The following is a 21175-nucleotide window of genomic DNA, read 5'->3' on the forward strand; positions in this document are numbered from 1 at the left end:
AAAGCAGTGATAGGAAATAAAAAGAGTTTGGTTTGAAGACAACAAAATAAAAGAGAAAAACAAATTTTTGTAGGACGAAAGTCCACTCACTATGAAATTCATTTCTATCCATTGGCTAGTTCACTTTTAAAAGCCTCAAAGTGATTCAGCTTCCATTACTTTTCTTGTGGGAACTGTGCCTGGTCTAATAAATGTCACTGCTCACAAGCTTCTCATGATGTAAGTTATGCTTACACTTCTTATTTAACCTTTCCAAAGAACACTTCTGTCTCCTGTGTGTGCTGTGTTCTTTTGTTATACAGAGGTAGCTTGGTTCTTTTTCCTTTCATTGATGCACAGCTAAACATGCAAATATTTGCTTAACAATAATCTTTACATCAGTTCTTGGCCAATTTTATTCCTCTTTTTTGAGTTTCTTTAAAATTTTTAGTCAGTATTTTTGAAGGGGGAGACACCCGACTTAAGCTCAGCTCAGGTGCAGAACAATGTGTTCCTAGATATCAAACATGTTGCAGTGGGACATAGTGGAAATCTGCCACTGCTTACAAACTCATCCTTCTGGAAGCAATCGTGTACCTTCAGTTTCCTATTAAAGGTTTCTCAGCTCTATCTCTAAGGCAACAGCTGACCTTACAAATATGCTCAGCATCCTCTAGTCAGATGTAAAATACATATCCTCTCAAATTGAGGTGCAGCTGCTGATTTTTTCCCCACAAAACCAAGTTAAATTTCACTAATTTCAACTCAGATAATTCCCTAAACACTTTTTCCACCTACTGCCTGTCAGTCCAGCAACTAAACAGTTACCAAAACACCACCTCTCCCCTAACTGTCTTTAAAAGACAAAATAACATTCTGCATTCTAATTATTTTATAATTCCTTTGATTTTTGTTTACTCAATGTGCAAATCGTGTGCAACTCCCACATGCCTAGTGTTGAAGGAAGTATAATTCTAAATGGTTAAAAATCTGCAGAAAAAAAATAAGTCAATGTAGCTTGTTTAAAAGCCAGTCTCTGACAGTTTCTCAGAAAAGTTCCTACCTGACTGTGCTGCAGCAATATGAGCTTTAGAATGCAATCTCTGAGTCCTTGACCATGAAACCTTTGGATCATCTGACCCAATGATATGTCTTCTTGTGCAGAGGCCTTTAAAGTAAGATCTTGAGAGGAACTCAAGGATCAGATCCCTCTCAAAGCTGGAATTAGCAGGCTCAGTCCCTGTGGGACATGGGAGAAGCACAGGATGAAAAAGCTCCATGCCCCAAGCCCTGTGCACTGGGCAGGGCCCCTCCAATTAGCAGGCAATGCAAGGAAGGCTGTGAATGAACTCCTGCACCCTCTGTGGAACCCACAGTTCTGTAGCAGGCCCTTGGGAATGTGTTTTTATCTCTTTTTTTTCCCCTTTAATTCAGAGTCTGTAAAGAAGAAGGAATTTACATTTTCAGTTATTGGGAAGCAGAAAAACCTAGTGCCTTTTAAATCAGTGCTGCAGCCTCAATTTGCAGTGCTTGTCCCCCATTTTGCTCCTACAGTTTAACCTAGAGTAATTAGTTCAAAAGCCCAGTTGAGGTGTTGGATTGGGGTCTTCTCAGCCTTTGGAGTCTGTCTTCCCCATTTTATGGGCAAATGCCTCAACCAAACATGGGTAACAGCAAATGGCAATGCCACTAATGCCACTTTGTCTGTGAATGGCTTTTAAAAGGAAAACACTGTCTTCTTCCCAATTTTTCCAAAGGGCAGTTACAAGCTCTGCTCTCAGGAGAGGACTCTAAACCCTGGATTAACACAGGAAAATGTGCTTTTGCTCATCCTAGATAAGGAGCCACACTTCCAGACAAAGAGATGGGACTGTGGCTGTGGATTTGTGCCTGGCATTTCTTTTTGTTTCTCCACAGGCCTCTTCTCTCTCAGTGTGGGAGATGTCCAGACAAGCATTTTGAGGTGTATAATTCTCAGCAGGCACCTGGGGAGTCTTAATGTTAAACTTAGAATTTTACATTTTGTTCTGGTGACCAAACTCCTAAACTCAAGCTATTAAATTGCAAAGTCTTCTTACGGGATCTAGTCACAGCCTCCAAGCCTATTTTGCTGGTCTACTTCAGAAAATAGCAGTCACAGCAAAAAAGTGCAGCAGGAAATGTTCTTTGTGAACAGGTTTTATGTAATTAAAGCCATTCTGCATGCTAACTACATTATCTGTCTTTTAGAAACATTATTAGAGCAATACACAAAAATGTCCAGAAAAATCTCTCTTTACTAGCCCTTCATGGAAAACACCCTTACTTCTGCTTTGGTAGGGGGAATTTCTCCTTGCTTTTTATTAAAATTGCCTGGTAGTTGGTCTGCCATAAATTGTTGCTCAGCATTGATGTACAGCATTTCTACTGGAGATGACAGAATATTTTATATTAGATTTTTTTTGCTCACCTCATCAAGGTTATGCCTCTTACTTTTAATGTGCATTTGAAATACATCTTCTAATGCCCTTAAAAAAATAAAAAGGAACATCAGTGCAAAAAAACTCAACTGTTCAAGGTCCATATACTTTCAAAATGAAAAATAACTACTCAGCCTGTTTTTCAGATCACTTAAAATACATCCCAACCTTCCACTTTTGCTCCATCCCCTCCCCATCTGCCTGTAAGCAGATTTGAAAACTAAAATCTTAAACATTTTAAGGTTGTTGGATATTGTCATTCCAAGGGCATTGCTGTTTGGCAGGAACTATGTTAGGGAAAGACTTTTGTGTATATAATTCTAATTTCCTCTTCTATTTTTAATGAAAAAATATAGGAGTACTGGTGCTCCCCATCACAATATAGTAGTCCCCCTCTGTGTTTTGGCAGGGCCAAAGTCTCTCTTGCTACTGCCAAGTTCTGTCCCACCACACTGACTGTGAGTGAGACTGCTGGGGGCACTGGGGTGCTGGACACTCCTGCATGCAGCCTCCTAGATTCATTTGTAGCTCTTGTTCCTTTGTTCAATATATGGTGCTGCTCAAAGAGGGCTTTGGAATTGCCCCTAGCCACCACATTTTAGACTCTGAAGGTCATTTGCATGATATGTTTGTTCTTAGGTCTCTTTTTCAGTAACTTCTTAGGGAATCACCGAGGGTGGGACTTTCGTGCTCATAGTTTGTTTAATAGGTGTACTAGGGAAAGGGAGATGTCTTGAGAAAGTTCTCTCAATAACTTTTTTAGAGCCATGATCAGCTGTGAGCAAAAGATGTGTGAATTGGTAAAAATAAAGGCCTATCTGACTAGGGAAATTAGGTCTCCAGGTTCTGCAATAGTAATTAAATCTAACCCTAGATCTAATCTCATTAAATGGTGCCATTTTCAGCAATGTCTGCAATGAGCTGGAGGGCTCAGCAGAGCTAGTTTGGTTTTATACTGTATATTAGAACTGAGAGGGCATCCATGATTTTATCTGTAGAATACTGGCCTAAATAAATGGAAACTTTAAAATGTATCTATAATATTAATCCTGCAGGGTAGCTAAGGCCACTAGTTGTGTCTCTTTCTTAAAACCTATTTACAAAGTTGTGTCTCTTTCTTAAAACCTATTTTGTGCTTTAAAATGAAAGGATATTATTGATTGTTCACTTTTCTTTTGCAAAGTAAGTTCTGTTATTAGAGACAACCCGAGAACAGCAATGGATGATTTTTCACATATTTTTACTAAACTTTATTTTTGAGGGAGCAGTACACAACATCTAAGCCACCTCCCTCTAAAGCCAGCAGAGTAGTCCTCTCACCCTGCAGGCCTGAGCAGGGACACAAACACACAGACCCTTAACTTTTTTTTACTGGATCTATGGGCTGGCCCCATGCTTTGTGACCGTTTCAGTGTAAATGAATTGGTGTCTTCTGAATCTGCTAGTGCTCCTCCTAGTGAATCCAGAAAATTCACTTCTAATTTGGACCTTATGTTTGTCTGAAAACTAAAATGCCTAGAAGGAAGGAAGGGAACTCCTACCTTTAACTGATTACTCAGAATACAAACTAACAACTTGTGTCATTGGCCACTTTTTTTTTTTTTTTTTTTTTTTTTTAAGGGGATTAAGAATTTTAACTCAAATCCTCTAAATTGAAAAAGAAATACCTTGGTGTCAGTCTGAGGTGGATTGACTTGGGTGCTTGGCACCTCTCTAGCATCAAGAACTTAAAATCGTAAACATTGAGATAAAATCCTCTATCAAAGGAGGAGTTTCTTCCAGTTCAGATGCAGGCAAGAATTTGTTTAGGAAAGGGGCACCCAGTTTTGTCACTTTTAGCAGGGCGATAAAGGGCTCTGTGGCTTATCACAGCTCTCTAAATATTAAAAATGTGTTGATTTACTCTTAGAATGTACAGAACATGAGCCCAGAAAAAGTTGCTGCATTTAGACACCAGTGGCATGAGGTGTGTTTGGCTCTAACATTTGTGTGGATCATTAACCTGAGACTGCACATATCCTAAAGAAAGCAATCATTGCATTTATTTATTTTGCTTTGATAGGAGGGATGAAGAACTCTAAACACAGACTCTTGCTCTGATGAACTTTGCTAGAGAAGACTCCATAGGTTGCTAGCTCAAGTTTGGCTGGGAACTGGAATGAGACAGTTGTAACAGTAAAATCCATCACCATCCTGTATAAAGGAATGAGCTTGAGAGCAGGGTTAGCAAATATGATAATTCCATGTCTCTACTAGAAGTCAGTGGGAAATATGAGGCTGGCTGAGATTATTTAGACTCCCATAGAATGCAGTCACAAAAGTGTTCATCCAATTAAACTGAATCAGAGTTACACTTTGCTGTCATTAAAACCACCAGTTCTTTACACTGATTTGTCAAAATTTTGTTTCTCAAAGAATTAAATATTAAAGTCAAAACACTTACCCTTTTTTGTAATAACTTCTAATTAAAATATCATTTTTAAGATCCTGGAGAAAACAAAGGTACTCTTCTCTGTATAAACACATAAATTGTCAGTGTCTTTCTTTAACGTACACAGAATACAAACAAGGTTTTACAATACCAACTAAAGAGGCTTTGGTTTTAGAGTAATTAAACAAAAGTACTTAATCTATTTACTAGTCTTAATATTTTACTAATCAGTCTTAAAAGTTTTAAAATTACTGATTTTGACAATTCTGTTGATCAACTCCCAAAATATTCTAATCCATTAATTTCATTAATCTAAAAGATCTATGCCTTTTGTGAATAATCAGTTAAAAATTGTTTCAGTGAACAAAGGTACCAGAAGATAGTTTTAATATTGTTTATTTATTAGTCTTAACATATTTAGCTTGCCTACAGTAAAAGGCAGGCTAAATATGTTAAGACTAATACAGTAAGAGCATGACCTTGAAAAGCTCTTCCAACTTTCTGATTCCACATTTCCCAAGCAAGTAGCTGAATCCTTTATTCCCAATAGAATCCCTCTACTCTCTGCATGCAGCCATTGGTAATAGGCTTTTGTGTAATGTTTTCTATTTTCCACTAGATTTCTACTTTAATATTTTGATATGAAGCTTAGAAATAGTTAAAAGGGACAAACAAACATTTGACTTATACTTCTTCAAGTTGTAGTCCTGGAGAAAGTGGCATTTCAGAATCATGACTCCACAATTCATGGTTCTGCCACAAAAATGAAAAGGAGAAAAAAGTAAATAATTTGTTTAATTATCTTTGTATTATCATTATTTATTTCCATTCAGAGTACCAGGGGAAATAATCTGATTTCACAACATATCAAAATCACAACTATATCACATTCCATTCATGTGAAATAAATGTCTTGGGTGTCAATCACTCATGGAAATAGTGAACAAGTATTATTATTGGGTAGGTTCATGTTAGCAGAAATGGAAATCAGCTTGTATAACCTGAGAGAAAGGAAGAAAATACAAAGAAAATCAGAATTTCTGTCAAAATTGAAAATCTTTAGAGATTCCATACAAATACAACAGCATTTTATTCAGAAGGACATGCAAAATACATTTATGTTTTTGAAAGAGGACATAGAAAATCAGATCAGGTCATCAAATGAAAGTAGGAGCTTGTCCAGCTCACATTGTTAATGAAGGTTTTGGTGGTTGGAACAAGGACTGAAATAGTACTATCAAGCACAAGGCTATCACATATCATGCCCGTGGTTCCTTGGCTGAGTGGTGTAGAAATTCAGCATGGCTGCTGTAAAGGGGCATCAAGGAATTATACAAAACTCCTCCATCATGCTGGGCTTTGGCTATTGTTAAGCAACCCTTATTTTTAAGTGCAGTAAAATTTCCTAAATCAATTCACCATTCATCTTGAAAATCCAGATGACTAATGGAGTGCAACTTCCAGACAAAATCTTGCATGACCTGTGACTGTAGTCAGAGTGAATAGCACTTTGTCTGGACATTTCTGGGCTCCAAGTTATTATTTGGATGGAATGAAAGGCTGTAAACCGACCAAAAAGCAAGAGTTCAGTCAAGTAGGAAAGAGGTCCACTCTCAGAAGAGCAGATTTGTCTTAGGATACACTGTTTTCCACATCACAGTGTCTCATTTGTGTTTCTCAGAGAGACCAGTTACTTATGTGCTCCTTTTTTATTCACAGATGCCTGTTGACCCTATCTGGCCCTGCATGCTGGATTTCTCAATTATCTTAGTCACTTCTCATAAGATACTTGAACATTTTGGTTTTGCTCTTAACAAAGATTCCCCAAAGCCACTGACTCCATTACCCATTTCATTTCCACATAACCAGGACAGCTTTTGTGTTTGGACAGCTTATGAGTAGTGTTTTCTGCCCTTTTGTCTTTGTAACTCACTGGGTACACTAACCTCAACTGGCTGCTGAGGAAAGTGAGCAGAATGTGGTCTCATATGTGCATCCTCTAAAAATCTGAAAGATTAAAAGTACAGTGAGAAACAGTTATGATTCAAATGATGTGTTTGAAAACAAAATTGTGTAACTTTTAGCATTGATGTCAGCACCTGTGTAAGCCTTCTCTCTCTTTGCTGTTGGTGCCTGCTGATTTAATTGATGGTCTGCTTGGGGAGGAGCTCCTTTTTCTGGAAGGAGGATTATAATACCTATATTTTACAAGAAAAGGTTGATGTGATGTCTTCAAGATCCAAGGGGTAAAACACTGTTTCTTTTCTGTAAAATAAATTGCATGTTTGTCAAGGAGGTCCCCAGAGTAGGCTGTATGAACAGAGTTTTGAAATGCCTTCCTCCTGTTGTGACTACCCAAAGGCATGTGAGGCTGCAGGAGGGGTGAAGGAGATGATCTGTGGGCTCTAGGACTGTGAACCGGTGTGTGACACAAAGCACACAGAGCAGTATTTGGGACAGCCTTCCTTGCAGCAGGAGCCAGCCTCAGAGTCCTTGAAGTGAACTTCTGATGTGATACAGAGAGGGGCTGCTCTCTCTTTGTCCTGGGATAGTTGCTCTGACCAGACAGTGGGTGACCATTTTCCAACAGTGCCCAGTTGATCTGAAAGTTAAAGAACAAAACTGACAGAAAAATTACACAAGAATTTGCTACAGACACTATTTCCAACAAAGTAGCTCACGCAGGAAGAATTTTAAGAACCTGTTTTCAAACTGGCTCTATTGGTTTTAAGAACTGACTTGATCAGTTCTGGGAACCACAGTTGGTGATTAGTCAGTAAAGCCATCCTGCCACTGTGCTTGAGCTAATTAACCAGTCCTTTATCTAGTTTCCTTTCCCTTCCTTCTCTTTACTAAGCTGAGGTTTCTAATAACAAGTAGTCTTGGGAAATTACAGAAATCTCATTTTCCTTGCCAGGGCTGACAGAAGGAGAACAGGAGATTTTTTTCTTCCTTGGGGATTGTGTATTATTGCCTATGGAGCTGATGACTCAATGGCAGTCTCACAGTCCTCCTTCAATGGCATCTTCTGTTCTCTCTTCTTGTGTGCCTGTGCAGGTGTGAGCACGGCATCATCTCATGAGTTTGAAGTCAAACAGAGCCACTGCTTTCCTCACAAATACCCCAGGTGAAATTGTGATCTATTGCTATTCATCTCACTGGGAGAAAGATTTTACAAAACAAAATAATGCATTTTTTAACTGGATGATGTTTGTAAACAATATCATCAGAAATCTAATGGTAAACCCACTATGATTCTCAAATTATAGAAAGTCTTACAACCTAAATATAGTCTGCTGAGGAATTTCTGCCTGAGAGAGACACTGGGCTATGGTAGATGAAATGTTGTGCAAGAATTTGTTGAGATGAGGTCCACTGGCAGAGTTTGGTGAAGAACAAGTCTACACACATTAATATGGGACTGTCCAGTTTCTGGTCTCTGGGAGAATATATAGAAACAGAATTAATTATTTAGGGTCTTGGTTTTACCAATAAGCAGTGTTCCAAAATTCAGGGAATACTGTAAAACAACACAAATAATTATCTTGAAAACACTGTGTTTTCTTGAACACATTTTAGTCACATACACACAGCCATGACATGGATACCTGTCACTGTAGGCCATGTAGGGACAGAAACAATTCAGTGGGAGGACAGGTGCCAGGTGGCAAAACTGAGAGTCAAATATTATCTCTACTTGACTAGACTATAGAAAGCCACACTGAACAAACCTGCCCATAACTGCTGTGCTACAGGCACTCCCCACACCACAGAGCACAGCTAACTAAGGGGAAAATGGGCTTTTTCATGTGGCTCAACGCCACCTCTGTGACAGGTCTTACGCTGTCAGAACATCACATACCTTCTGCTGGTTTGGAGAAATACTTCTGCACTTGACTGGTGAGGCAGGAAGATCACATACAAGATCCTTCTTGTATTTATCAAGGGTTTGAATTAGTCTGTCTCTTTTCTGCTGGTCCTTGTCTGTACATGTAAATATGAAAATACAGTCTGTTCCTATTAAGTCAATGATCAGGTCATAGAGTACTGCTCTTCATTATTATTTTTGGCCACTAAAGACTATTCTGTCTCCTCCTCCACGCAGCAATCAGAGAAGGCAATCATTTTACCTTTTACAGTTGGCTCTTGCTGCTCCTATGCTCAGCATGCATCTGAATTTGAAATCAGTGTGAGCCAGGACTCTTTACATTCCTCACAAAGTCAGTAATGAGCTACTGGAGGGATAAGAGAGCATGGTAACATTTTGTTCCCACCCTGTGCATCCTTTCCCCTATCTTAGACAGAAGCTGAGACAGGTCAAAACAGAAGAGCTGAGACATTTGAGTAAGGATTCGAGTCTATGTACTAAGAGTTGAGTTACCAAAGCCAGGCTGCCACTGTGGTCTGTGCAGGCAGCAATCCCAACAAAGTCCTCATTCTGCACTGGTCAAACTCAGCCTGAGAAGAGTAGGGTTACTCTCTTGTTAGTCCCTCACACACAAAATGAACAGAAACAGACTCAGCCCTTTGTCACGGGCACAGAAGCTGTGGATGACCCACACCTGAAGCGTCCAAGGCCAGGTTGGGTGGGGCTCTGTGCAACCTGATCTAATGCAGGGCGTCCCTGGCAATGGCAGGGGAATTGGAACCAGATGATCTCTAAGATCCCTGTCAACCCAAACCATTAGATGATTTCACAACCTTCTGATCTTCCTGAAAATATGCAAGTGGGTGTAGAGATAAGAACACTTATTCTTTTTATCATTATTACTATATAGCATATTATAGAATTTAATATGTAATATATTATATATTGAGTATTATAAAATAATAAGAAGAAAATACAGAGGCTGGAAGCAGATATCAATTACCCAAGACTATAGAAGCCCACAGGGCTCTGTGTATACTGCAAAGCTTCTCACAATTCACCATCCTTTGTCAGAACCTTACTTTTAACAATGCAAACAGGAATGATGCATGACCAAAATTTTCAACTCTTTTTACCTGCTGTGTTCCTTCCATGCCCAGCTCTGAGAGAAAGTATATGTTGATGGGCAACAACACATTTCTTTTTGTAGAGGTATGTTTAAAAAATACCCCCCCCCAGTTCTAGCTGAAACTAGGGACTCACACAAAATATTGATTAAGTGGGGTTCACTGAGGTCCTGTGAGCTGCATATGACTTTTTGAGTTGAAGATGCAGCTCTGTAAGAATTTCCTCATCCTATGGAGCTCTGGCACATGGTAGCACAAGCCAATACTGCCAGGCAGGCCAGCAAAGAAATGTGCTCTTCTCCCTCCCCTGAGGGTGCAGCTGCAGAGGCTACTTGAAGATACATTTCTAGAGAGCTGGAAAGGCTTCAGGAGGGCTGGTGAAATGTGGCTTCTGTAGTGTGATGATGCTTTGATTAATAATGACTTATTCCTGTCAAAATTCACAACTGGTTCATGGTCAACCCAGGGTCCCCTTACATTGCTACTGTGGCAAGAGACTAAACTTGTCCTCATAATATGTTTCAATTTTTTTGCCAATGAAAATCAACAGCTCCTCCTCTGAAGGGGTGTAATTGCAGGCCATCTCACTAATAATGTCACCGAATAACACCTGAAACCTGGCAAAGCAGCTTTTACTAAACATGGTTTTTTTTCAAGGGGGAGATGCACCAACCTGTATTTAGTATTGCAAATTTCTGAATTAATAGGAGGATTACTGGGTGTTAGCCTTACAGTACTATTCATTTTGGAAAGGAAACAACTGAATTTTATTTAAAAACAAAACAAAACAAAACATATGCTTATATACTTCTCTAAATGGATGGTTGCTCCAAAGTTTGTGAGGGGTCTTATATGGGGCACACCCTCCCACAGTCTAAGATGGCCTCAAAGCTGTGTCCTTTTCATTGAAAACAACAGATTTCACTGACAGCTAAAACCAATATATAGTCTCCTGTGACATGTAATCTGGCTTTCCAGTCTTGCATAGACATGAATTCATAGCATCATCCTATTAAGAAAAACATGTTGACAATGCTAAATCCTATTTGGATGACTGGGAAGCAGGATTATACAACTCACTGGAACAAATAACAAAATGTACTTGCTCAGTCGCGCTCAGGCAGAGATTAACACCATCCTCATTTATCTCGGTTTTCATGGGCTCAATCACAGGAACCCCCCCATTCTGATTAAAGACTTTGCATTCTGCAGTCATGTGAAAAATAGCAGGCAAGGCAGCTTGTGTGGCGTCTGTGCAACAGTGCCACCAGTCAGGGTACCAGGTTTCCTTCAGGACTGTGCCAATGGCTTGGGAGGCCTCAGGAAAAAGTGACATCCGTGCCACTCCTCCCTTCTGTCTGGGCACAGGTGAGGCAGGACAAGTGAGCCTTCAGCAAGCTTTGCCAAGGGCAAGACAATAAAATGTTCCAGGTCAAAGAGCCACAGGTTTTAAACAGCTTTTGTCTAGTGTTTCACTGATATTTTGACTATAAATATGGGTTATAAACATGCCGCATGGCAGCAAGCCTATTCAAATACATCCTATTACAGTGCATTATAGTTTTATGCTTTGAGGAATTAGCAAAAGCTCCTGGGCAGAAAGACTCATAACAACTCTCCCTCCCCTTTCCTGATAGTTTCATGTGCTGGATTTTGTATGTGCCACAGGCAAGTGAGGCTGACTGAGGGGTCCTGCAGCAGATCCTGGTTTGCTAACATGACTGCCAAGGGACTTACTTGGCTAAACACTTTCCAGCCCTGCTCTCCAGTTTCTCTGTAGGAGAAAACAACCACCTGCCCAAGCCTTTCTCCAAATGCTTTTTAAAAACAGCAATGACCAAGAACAAAATAGAAAATAGCATGCAAACTTTGCATGATGCTTGGGGTTTCTTTCTTTTTCTTTTAGAAAAGCAAAAATAAGCCTTCCCTTGACTTCTGATTTCATGTCTTAGCTGAAGAGTTTAAGAACTGCCTGAACTGCTTCCCAGGGAATAGAATCATGTAGTGTGGCCAGTGCAGAAGTTATTTAGGCAAATGTATTCAACAGCCTTTCTCTTAAGCTCATTTGCTTGTTAATTTATTGTCCTGCCTACTGTGGCAGGCATTAATTTATCAATGCAGGAGAAGAATTTCACTGGTACTTGTACTGGTATCTATACTTGTCAATGTGACAAAAACAGAGAAAATGAAAGGGATTTGGTTGTAATCTGGTCCCTGTAAACCACAGGAAGATCAGATGCTCTAGCTCCCACTCTGTTTTCCTGGCAGTTCTTGTTGCTTCCCATTTGATAAAACACCTTGTCTTTCCTTTGCTGCTGTGGGGAAGTCCTGTGTATGAAATGAGTGGGCACTAACTTACCTGATATAGTAGAAGAAGCCTAGCTGATAATATTGGCTGATCTGAAGGAAATAAAAGAAATCTGAGTGGATTTCGGTTTTTTTTTAAATCCAGTGCCTTTTAGGTCTGCTTATCTTACATAGGAAGATACTTACTATCTTACATAGGAAGAAGGGTTGTTAAACACCTTAGATTGCATGCACAGCTGCCTCTTAAAATAGAAGGTTATTTTTGGGTCTAAGGCAGAACATTATGGCCCAAGTATGAGCATGGGATATAAAACCAGAAGAGGCTTCCCTGAAGTTGTTTATCAGATGTTACAAAACAGTGATTATAGCTAGAAATAGAATCCACACCTTGGCTCATGCCTTCATTCTTGACTCAGAGTGGGAGTTCTTGTTTAATTCCTACCAAGAGTTTTAAAACAGTTGGCTGGTGTTTAATTCCTAATGACTTTTGAAAAAACAAGGAAGTTTCAAAGGACTGTGGGGAAAAGAGAAAAGCAGGAGTGGTAAATGAACTCCAGGCTAGTATCAGTCCTGAGCATAACAACTGAAAGGCTGTTACAAGACTCATTTGAAGTAAGTAATGTGAGCAGCACCAGCCAAAAAGGTTAAACACAGAACCATGCTAGCTAGATAAGTAAAAAAGAGATTTTGATTGTGGTTGCATGAGATAAACGTGTTTGTTTAAAAGACTTCTGTAAGCTCCCTGGCTTTGTTCTGTATGTTCAGCATGGCATTTTGACTCAGAAATTAGAACAAAATTACAGGTGTTTCCAAAATGGTGAATTGGGAGATCTGAAAATGTAATTAGCAGGTGTTTCTAAAGCAAATATCACTTTTGATATTGTAATATTAAATTATTTCTTTCATTTATCTGAAAGAAAACATAAAATAATTTTTCATAAAGCTTGAATAATTACAGTTTGGGAACTCATGAATAATAAAGGAGTGGTTTACTGTAACAAAGTGATGTGCCTTGCTCAGATGTAGCAGCATACTTTTCAGCATGGATAATGGAACATCCCCACTGTGAAAAGGCAGGCTCTTACCTAAAGAAGGAGAGTCTTACCTGGGAATCACTGTCACTGAAAAAAACATTCATATTTCTTCTAGACAAACAGCTACCTGTAATTTCCCACAGCAACAGTGGAGCCAAAATCAGTGTAATACCACTGCCCATAAGGAGAGGAAACCTCATGTGTAAGTACAGGAGGCCTTTACTTCTTCCTCAACAGTTGTTGCTAGAATTACACATCCTGCTTTAAAACCTTACTACTCAAGAAGCATTTAAAAATTGGGAAGGATACAGAAAAGATCAATAAGTACAACGAACTCTGGAAAACACTCTCCAAAGAGTCAGATTTAAGGAGCTGAATGTATTTATTTGTGCAAAAGGATGATTAAGAAGTAACTTTATTTCTGCTTAGGATTACCTATAAACAGAACAGAAATGAAACAGTGCAAATGCATCCTAAAGGAGAGGTATGTGTTCTTCATTGCAAGGTAAGTTAGCCTTTGGAACACTTTAATGAGAAATGGGATGTAAATAAACCAGGTTTGGACACCTGAACCCTTTCCCCACAACTCTCAGAAGTAGCAATGAATGCAGAGAAGACTTAGGGAAAAAATAGGTGATATAAACCCAACAGTTTATTCTTGCTGTGTTTGTGAAACTCAGAGATATGTACCAGTCATCACAGATCACTTATCAACTTCTCCAAAACCTCATTTTTTCTCAATTTTTGCTGCTATTTATAATTGATATAATATTAGATTTTGGCTAGTGCAATACACAGGGATACAAGGAGAGTAACTCATGAAGTTCACATCTATGGGCCAGGTGCTGTGGTCTGCACTGCTAACAGTTTGTCTGGTGGGGGAACTATTTATTTTGGCATTTCAGTGCAAAGAAGACCATTTGTTCCACAGAAACCAGTGGTAAGTGAGGCTCAAATACTTAGATTTGATTTCAGAGGCTTTTTTCTATGCTAGCTGTCCTTACAAAAAGGTTATGTTGGTACATTAAGCTACAGGACATGGGTGTTTTTTAAGCTCCAAGGTTTGGTTCAGCATAATTTCTTTTGACCAATATTTAAATGCTGCAATGCTATCAGATGAGTAGATACCAACAATTTTAAAGGGGAGGAACACCTGAAAAGCATCTCTGAACACCAGATAAAGCAAAAAAACCAGTTCTAAGTGACACTGCCCGTTGTTCTTTGCCATGTTGTTTTCTAAGCATGTGCCAAATTTTGCACCTTTTAATACTGTGAGTGCTCATGTTGACATTAACAGGAATTTCCCCAGGAGGAAGGCAAAAAGTAATCAACTTTCTCCTTTGGCAGCAAAAGGCAAAGTCAGTGCACTATGACAAGACTCCTGTTCTCTACATCCTCCAATAGCTCCCACTACAATCTTCCTCCCTTTTTAAAAAGCACCCCTTTCAACAGCACAGGCGCTGAAATTGATGGGAAGGAGGGCTTGGTGATTAAAACACTATAGTAGGACTTGGAAAACTATCCCTTAATTCCCAGCTCCTGAGTGTTCACAGGTATGTTAATTAATCTCTGGTGTCTTAATTTGTTCCCTGTAAATGAGGATGATAACACTCATCTACTCTGCTCCAGCTGGTGCATCATTTTGGGCGGATACTCCCAGAAGATGATCTTGGATTGTGCAGTGGTACTGTGAGGGAACTCAGATCCCAAATGGAGTTGCCTGCATAGTGCAGGATTTGTAGTGTGACAAGGAGAATTTATGAACTAGACAAGTTGTTTAATCATTGATAGCAGTAGAATGACAACAGTAGTCATACACTTGATAATCCCTTCATTGCAGCTCTCTTGTGAGGGTGGTATGTATTTATTTTTTTACAGACTACAACATTTTTTATTAAAAACAAGCTCACTAGCATTCCATAAACCTGCAATGATAGAAAATTGATGTTTGCCTATATAAACACATTAATTTTCACTGATTACCAAATGATTTGTTCAATTGCCCAAGATTAATGACAATTGAGCTTCCTCATCTGTAAGGATAAAATTATGTTTATATAGTTAACTATATACTCTGTTAATAGAAACTGTGGAGAAAATTCCAGAATTTTGTATGTCTTTGAACCATTAGGAGAAACAGCTTGTTCTTTTGCACGGTTGTTATGGGCTTGAAAATCACAAAGCAACTTCATTTTCAACTGGCTAAAACCTGAATGGAAATTGTTATTTTGACTAATGTCTGTCTCATGCAGAGAATTATAAAGGGAAAACCACAGATTATAAAAAGACCAGTATGTGCCATATCTAACCACTTAAATGCTCTGCTGGTACAGGGAAAAAGAAAATTCCTCTCAAAGAAAGCTATTATTCCTTTTTCCAATTACTAAAGCATATGTTTCTGTACACATTTTTTTTGTGTCTGTTTGGGTTTCATATTTATAAAAATGACTCACAGCATATGAAGCAATTATATGATCAACACTTCCCAAAAGGTGAACAAGAAACAGTCACATGGCTTCATGTACTTACATAAAATATTACTTGTAATTCCTTTTGGGTAAATGTACATCCTGTACTCTTAATAGTCCAGGGAATTGTGTAAAACATACATTGGTCCGAAAAGCTCATCTTGCCATCATTGATACTTGACCTTGACTTGGTAATCAAACTGTAGCTCAACAGAGAGGAGAAGGAATGTCTTTGTCTTAAGACCAAGGTTGTGGACACCTGAAAGTGTGCTCAGAGAGGCAGATTTATCTTGGGTCTTCCTTCAGGAGATTCTTTAGCTTGGTGGAGTGACAGGACCACTTCCAAGCACACCTTCTCCATGCTCGTGTGTGTTCTTTGCTGGACTGATACCCAGTACTCTCCTAATGGAAGCAGAGCAGATTCTACAAATCTAGGATTAAAAAAATACATGAGAGCAGCCCTTGGTGGACATACTCTCATTCCTGGAGTGGGAGAATAGGAAGAGAATTAGGATAAGGTGCCTTAGACCACTGCACTTCCCTGTTTTGATGGACTTGGAGTCAAAGGGCTGAGCTTTAGTAAGAGATTTTCAGAACTGCAGGATTAACTAATTTAATTTGGGTGGCTCATTCTCCTGTATGAGGTGTGGGTTGCCTTTATGGATCTTCTGTTTAGGGCTGTTTTGATTAATCTTTCATGAGTGTTTTTTCCTATTTTTTTTGTTTTTCCTAGCTCATATGGGACAGCATCATATGTACATCAGCCAAGGTTTCAGCTCCCCTTACTGAGCTGATCAGCCTCAGGAGATCTGACTCAAACTTGGACTCTCTGAATCTGGGGCAGAACATCATTGTAACTTGGAAATGATGGTTAGAAGAGATTTCTAGAGCTGTATTATGCTTTCAAGGTCCAAAAAATGTTATTCAACTACTTAATATTAATTGTTAATTATTAATCCCTAATAACTGAAAAATTTAAAGGATGTTCTGGATGCCACAGCTAAGTTTAAGTCTCAGGCTCAGAGCTGTATAAATAAATAAAGCACTGGTTTCAAACAAAATTACACTGACTTTTCTCCTTTTTTCAGATAGAAACAATGCCTCATAACATTTTTTTTGCCCCAGAACTTTCACATTTCCATTGGAACATGAATTCTTCTTTTCGATCCCTGAGACACTCTTCTGAAACCTTGTCGCTGGTGCCTTCAGCAGCACACCTTATCCTCTTTCCATACTCATTAGATGTTCTTTCTAGGAAGTTTGCCTTCTGCTGAGAGTAAGAAATGTAAACATCCTCCTACACAGACACTTGGAATGGCCAAGGAATTCCTGTTTTCACAGTACTTTCATAAATCATGCTGTTCTCATGACTCTTAAAACACCTCTGTATAATTTTATCACCACTTGTGATGATGAACTGTATCTCTCATATCCCTGATCACTGCTGCATCTCCAGCTAATATACCTTTTCTTAAGGCATGGGACAGACACGTTTCTCCATTCTTTAAGGGAAGCTGAAAATGTCCCATGATTTTTAGCATAAGAACATTGGATAAATGAAATTTTACAGCTACAACAAAGCCAGCTCTGTGTTGGAGAGAAGTGACTACTCAGGAAACTTAATTGTTTCTCCCTACCTTTTGTCATAAGTTTGTGCAATTTCAAGAGCATTTTGAATGTTAATTTAACATTAAAGAGACACAACTATTATTTCACCATTATTTCACTATTATTTCATCCAGTGATACAAACTGTGGGAATGGTTCAAAGCTTTGCCAGAGGAGGTTCAGACTGGACATCAAGAAGCATTTCTTTCTCAAGAGGGTGGTCAAACACTGGAACAGACTTCCTAGAGAGGTGTTTGATGCCCCAAGATCATCAGTGTTTAAGAGGCATTTGAATAATCTCTTATTAACAGGTTTTAACATTTGGTCAGCCCTGCATTGGTCAGGCAGTTGGACTGGATGATCATTGTAGGTCCCTTCCAGCTGAACATTCTATTCTATTCTATTCTATTCTATTCTATTCTATTCTATTCTATTCTATTCTATTCTATTCTATTCTATTCTCAGAAATTGATGAAAGTTGGCACTTGCTATTCTTTACACACCATACTTCAAGGTCATTAGAAGACTTTTTATGTGAAAAAAACCAGCTAATTCTTACCCACTGCAACATTATTAGCTTCATGAAATCTAGAAGTGCAGAAAGCCCAATGAAGGAAAAAATTTAAAACAGTGTCCTTCTAAAGCTTAGAACTGAAAATCCAAAATATGCCTGAACACATTCAGGAAAAAAGTCCTATCCACTGCACATCTCCCACTTTGTACAGTTCTGAATCCACAGTGCAACACTACAGATGCCTTGTGAAATGGTGCAGTTTATTTATAGGAAATATTAGCAAATTCTGTACAGTGTTTTATCTGCTGTGCATTTATTCTCAAAGATGAAACGAAGTGTTGCACTCTGTATTTTCTTCTGGCTTCTCAGAACTAATCTTTGTAGCTGTTTCAGTCTTTCTCTTTAGTTTTACAGATTTTTCTATGTCTCCATCACTACCAAGTGACCTGATTTTTCTTTTCAGCCTATCACTGAAACGTGTGGTATCCAACACAGATCAACACATTTGGAAAAATCCAACACAGTTCCAGTTCACACATTTGGAAAATGAGGTTATATCTGAGTGTATGGACTGAGAACAGATAAAAAAATATATGGCTTCAGAATGTGTACCTGTCAAAGTTCTAATAAATGTCAAGGTTTTAAAAGCACTCCACATTTAGTAACTAGCAAAAGTAATAGTGGGAGATGGTTGTGGGAGAAAATCATACATGAAAAGAAAAAAAAGCTGTAATCTTGTACTAAGCAGAAAATTAGTTTCATCCTTCCATTATTCTAGTAGGCTGCAAAATAGACTTAATTTATTTTGTTTATGCATATGATATTTGATTATGCAAATAATAAACAGAAACCTATTTTTGTAGCCATAAAGTAATGATTTGCACATCGACCCCAAAAGCAGCAACTGTACCTCCACTGTGCCACTGCCCTACTTAATGCTTCAGAACACAGAAGTTCTGATGCACATTTTCATTGTGACTTCTAAATTTTGAGTTTTATTCCTTGAGGGATAAATTTTTTTTGGTGAGGCAGACATTTCTGCAGCTAACCTGTCAGAAAAAGGACTTAGCTCATATATAGTATCTTTTAGTGAAGATAAATATTAAACAACACAGGTGATTTGCATTTCCCCAGTGGTCTACTGACAAAAATAATATTGGGTCCTCAGTTTTGCTGACTGGGAGTACCATGTTGTGGCTCCTATGACCATCAGGCACCTTGTACCTAGTGTGGGCTTCTAAATTAACAAAAACTGCACAAACCAGTTTGATTCTGCTTAGCTCTGTAAGATGAGTACCTTCCTAAGAAAGCATTTTAAGAAACCCAGATAATGTTTCCCTCTGATACATCGTCTAGGAAAACTTGTTATTGTGGCAAACCCAGCTGAACAAACTCTATGTCCTCTTGATATTCTCAAGGAGGTGAGATTGTACTCACACACTTCTATGTCAGGATCACTTCTCTGTCAACCTAATGTTCTCAGAAAACTTTCCATGGCATTTCTTTTTATTATTAGAGCACTCTTTAATCACTATTAAAGTGATTAATATAAAATAATAATCTTAAAATTATTATATAAAAGACAGCTCTGAAAAAAAAGGAAAACATTGCTGAGCATGAGGAGCTAAAAAACAAAGTTAAGGAAGTTTTGATTGTAATGTGTTATGATCTTGAACTTGTTCTCTGGCTCTTGTCTAATGAGGATTTCATATGATACATTTTTCTGACTCTTTGTGGGCAATGGTTATGTTTGCCTTCTTGACTTGAGTGTATCTTGGGACAACTGCATCTCCCCATTGCCTCCGAGCTATCTTTGCTTCTGAGTGAGGTATGCCCTGCTCAGAGCAGGCCTCGGATGCATGGCTCCCACTAGGCATGCACTCTGGAAAAACTGGAGCTTCCATTTTCCCAGCTTTTTGAATTTCATTTTAAAACAGGAGGTGTCTGCGTAGGAAGTGTGTGTCCTGCCTTGTATGTAACTATCAGAGAAAGAGAAGATAGAATAGAGATAAGAAGAATATGCATCACAACCTGGTGAATGAGGGAAAAGAAACGCATTCCAAAGTGAAGGGAAATGTATGAACGGGTTCCTTTTCATCCATCTTCCTTTCTATCAAAAAGGGAAGGGCAGGAGAGACTCTGCCTTGACACTGGGACCTGCAGGCTTCAGCCAAGAGGTGGCGTTAAGGTGCAGTGCGACGTTCCCTTACCAAACCCCCATTTATTCCTCCAAATTTGTTTCAGCGGTCATGTGCCCGATGTCCACAGACACACGGAGCAGCTGGGGGAATGCAAAAAGCAGCGTGGGATAGCAAGGAATTCAAAGGGCTAGCGGCCTGAATTTGGCCTGGAAAACTACAGCAATTTATTACTCCAAAAGCCCTGCTAGCCCTAGGTGCTTCAGCAAGTGCCACACTCTGCAGGTTAGCTTGTACCTGTGCAAACAGGAACCAAGTGCTGGATACAATTAAGTCAGATACTAGATTAGATACCAGATACTATTGTCTTAACCCTGAGGATGCATATTTTTGGCACATATATGCCTTTTAAGATCACCTTTATCATAAAAGAAGACAAGTGTTTCCAAACCAAACAAATGGAGGCAGACCTATTTTCAAAACAAACCGAAATAAAACTACTCACATTTAACACTGGTATGCAAACTCTTTGGTGCAGATGAATCAACAGCAGCTGTGTTAACAAAAAGTAGGTTCAGTCCAATGAAACACTGACATCCCAAATAATCATAGCAAAATGGGTAGAGATGAAACTGATAATGTTTTGAATTCCCTATGGGAATATAGTACCAGACTGCATAATATTAGCATTATTAATACATAATGCAGATCTAATGACCACCAAATCCAAATTTTTCCCTACTGGTGAACATAATTTTCTCTATTATCTTTGTCCTTGGTCACTTCTCAAACTCTGGCATAGATTAAATGCTGTGAAATCAGTTGAGTTAGACCAAGTACAGCTGCAATGATACTATTTGGGGATTTGACCCTGTGTCTCTATCTGCATAAAAGCATAAGATAAGTACCTCATCAGTGCTGTCACTGGTTCAGTATCAAATCTGGATCTGATTTTTGTGGCCTTCACCCATGTCTACTTAGGTATAGAAATTAGAGCCAGTATGGCTACATTTATTAACCTTCATTTTAATTTACAATTTAAGAAAAACAGCATTAATTTTGTATTGGCATTTACTGCTACCGAGAAAGTTTATATTTCATGGACAAGTATGCAGCTGCTATCAGAGAGGGGAAACTGCCAACTGATGCTCCAAGATGTGATTCAAGATGTCCTGAGGCTCAAGGTCACCAGTCTTCCTAGCAAAAGGAGCTATTTCATTGCACAATTACAGACAATTTGCCC

The 21175-nt window shown here is 38.8% G+C and overlaps 1 protein-coding gene across 1 annotated transcript in view; it reads right to left on the bottom strand.

The window, feature by feature from the left end:
* Positions 1 to 21175, bottom strand: part of LOC143693661 (spermatogenesis-associated protein 7 homolog) — a 34835-nt gene that overhangs the window by 7645 nt on the left and 6015 nt on the right. Inside the window, exons 3-9 of the mRNA XM_077176319.1 lie at positions 20438 to 20485; positions 8732 to 8853; positions 6969 to 7471; positions 6816 to 6876; positions 5560 to 5576; positions 4882 to 4950; positions 2429 to 2486 (exon numbers count right to left, since the gene is read on the bottom strand). Of these exons, the coding sequence (XP_077032434.1) occupies positions 2429 to 2486; positions 4882 to 4950; positions 5560 to 5576; positions 6816 to 6876; positions 6969 to 7471; positions 8732 to 8853; positions 20438 to 20485 (878 nt within the window). The remainder of the gene's footprint in view (positions 1 to 2428; positions 2487 to 4881; positions 4951 to 5559; positions 5577 to 6815; positions 6877 to 6968; positions 7472 to 8731; positions 8854 to 20437; positions 20486 to 21175) is intronic.

Source organism: Agelaius phoeniceus, chromosome 3, assembly GCF_051311805.1.
Source record: "Agelaius phoeniceus isolate bAgePho1 chromosome 3, bAgePho1.hap1, whole genome shotgun sequence".
In the NCBI taxonomy this organism is placed as follows: domain Eukaryota; kingdom Metazoa; phylum Chordata; class Aves; order Passeriformes; family Icteridae; genus Agelaius; species Agelaius phoeniceus.